The sequence below is a fragment of the Merops nubicus genome, unplaced genomic scaffold, assembly GCF_000691845.1.
Source record: "Merops nubicus isolate BGI_N331 unplaced genomic scaffold, ASM69184v1 scaffold48284, whole genome shotgun sequence".
Taxonomy (NCBI): Eukaryota; Metazoa; Chordata; class Aves; order Coraciiformes; family Meropidae; genus Merops; species Merops nubicus.
The window spans coordinates 1-1,754 of NW_008607207.1; the positions used below are offsets into that span (position 1 = coordinate 1).

Sequence of the window (1,754 nt, forward strand, 5' to 3'; positions counted from 1 at the left end):
AAGACGAGGAGAAGGGAGGAGGAGAAGGGAGGTTTCGAGCCGCTTGAAAGAAATTAGAATAGAAGAAATCCACGCAAAAATAGCCAACAAAACCCAACAGTTTTCGGGTGACGGAGCCGTGGGCTGGCGGGGCACGGGATGGAGGGTGCCGAACGCTAACAAAAGGCCTCTGCTTCGATTCCAGCCGGGGCTCTGCGGGGCCAGGGGAAGGAGGACCCCAAAGCAGAAGAGGACACAAAAGGCAAGGAGGAAAGTTTCTCCATGGACAGCGATCTAGACTATAGCTCGGACGACAACATCCCCGGCCAGGCGGCTCACAAGGAAGAGGACTCTGGCAACGTGCTGGAGGAAAGCCCCCAAAACCCCCCCAATTCCACTAACACCACGTCCACGGGCAAAAACCGGCGGAGGCGAACAGCCTTCACCAGTGAGCAGCTGCTGGAGCTGGAAAAGGAATTTCACTGCAAAAAGTACCTGTCCCTAACCGAGAGGTCCCAGATCGCTCACGCCCTCAAACTCAGCGAGGTGCAGGTGAAAATCTGGTTCCAGAACAGACGAGCTAAATGGAAACGGGTCAAGGCGGGCAACGCCAACTCCAAGACAGGGGAACCCTCCCGAAACCCTAAGATCGTGGTCCCCATCCCGGTGCACGTTAGCAGGTTTGCGATCAGGAGTCAGCATCAGCAGCTGGAGCAAGCCCGACCCTGAACTTTCTCGATGCTCAGAACCACAAGTTTTTGAGGGAAAAGTTTCCAGATTGGGGTTTAAGGGCAACCCACACACACAAAATATATCATGAAGCAAAAAAAAATACCAACCCAAACCCTAAAGCAAACAGCCAACAAGAAAAAAGTCCTACACGAGCGCACAGCAAATCCCCACCACAAATGAACTTTAAAGTGAAACTTTCCACTTACCGAGTCGAGCGAGAGTCTGCGAAGGGAAGAGGCTTGGAAAACTGTTTTTGGTTCGGAGCAGGGATGTCAAACCCTGGAAGAGAGACAGATATTTATTATTATGCTGCCCTGCTTGGTACATCCCTGGTGCTGCCGTGGGAGCGGTTACGGTGTCGGCGCCGGATCCAGCAGCGATTTGCCCGATGTCCCCCCGCGCCGCAGAGACCCCCCAGCAGAACCCGCAGCCCGCCGCTAGCCATCCTTTCTTAGCCGGGGCAAAAAGGTAAAAAAAAAAAACAAACAAACAATCTCAACAACAAAAACAACCAACAAAAAAACCCCCCAAACAAACAGATGAGAGAACAAAAATGAAAAAACTAAGTTTCATTTCATGCCTTTTTTATTATTCGGTTTTATTTCCCATGGCCGAGTGGCAGGCACTGGGGGACGGTGTTTTAAATCTATTTTTTGCCTGGCTTTCTGTCGATTTGGTTTGCCTATTCTACCAAGCCATGTTTAAAAGAGAGAGGGGGTAAAAAAAAAAAAAAAAAGGCACGATCTTCTTTATTGTGTTTAATTTATTTCAGTGTAGCTTATTTCCTTATAAGTTATGAAATTTAAAAGCAAACTAAGTCTTGTGAATAAAAGCGGACAAAGAAACAAAAAAGACCAAAAAAAGAAAACCCAAACCCGACACCACACCAAATCCTCCATCCCCCGGCTGATTCTGTCCAGAATTTGGCGTTGAGCTGATTTTCGTTTCCCTTCCCGCGCTGCCAGAGAGGAGCGATGCTGGTCTCGAAGCCACATTTATCGTCGGGGGAGGGAGATGGGCAAAAAGTTTTGTGTGTTTGTTTT

At 49.1% G+C, this 1,754-nt stretch overlaps 1 protein-coding gene across 1 annotated transcript; it reads left to right on the forward strand.

Annotated features, from left to right (window-relative positions):
- Nucleotides 1-165: 165 nt before the first annotated feature.
- On the forward strand, nucleotides 166-708 carry LOC103772519 (homeobox protein GBX-2-like; the record flags this gene model as incomplete). The annotated part of the gene is made up of 1 exon (XM_008939853.1): nucleotides 166-708. A coding segment is annotated over one exon (543 nt), but the record flags the coding sequence as incomplete, so codon positions are not given.
- Nucleotides 709-1,754: the final 1,046 nt, after the last annotated feature.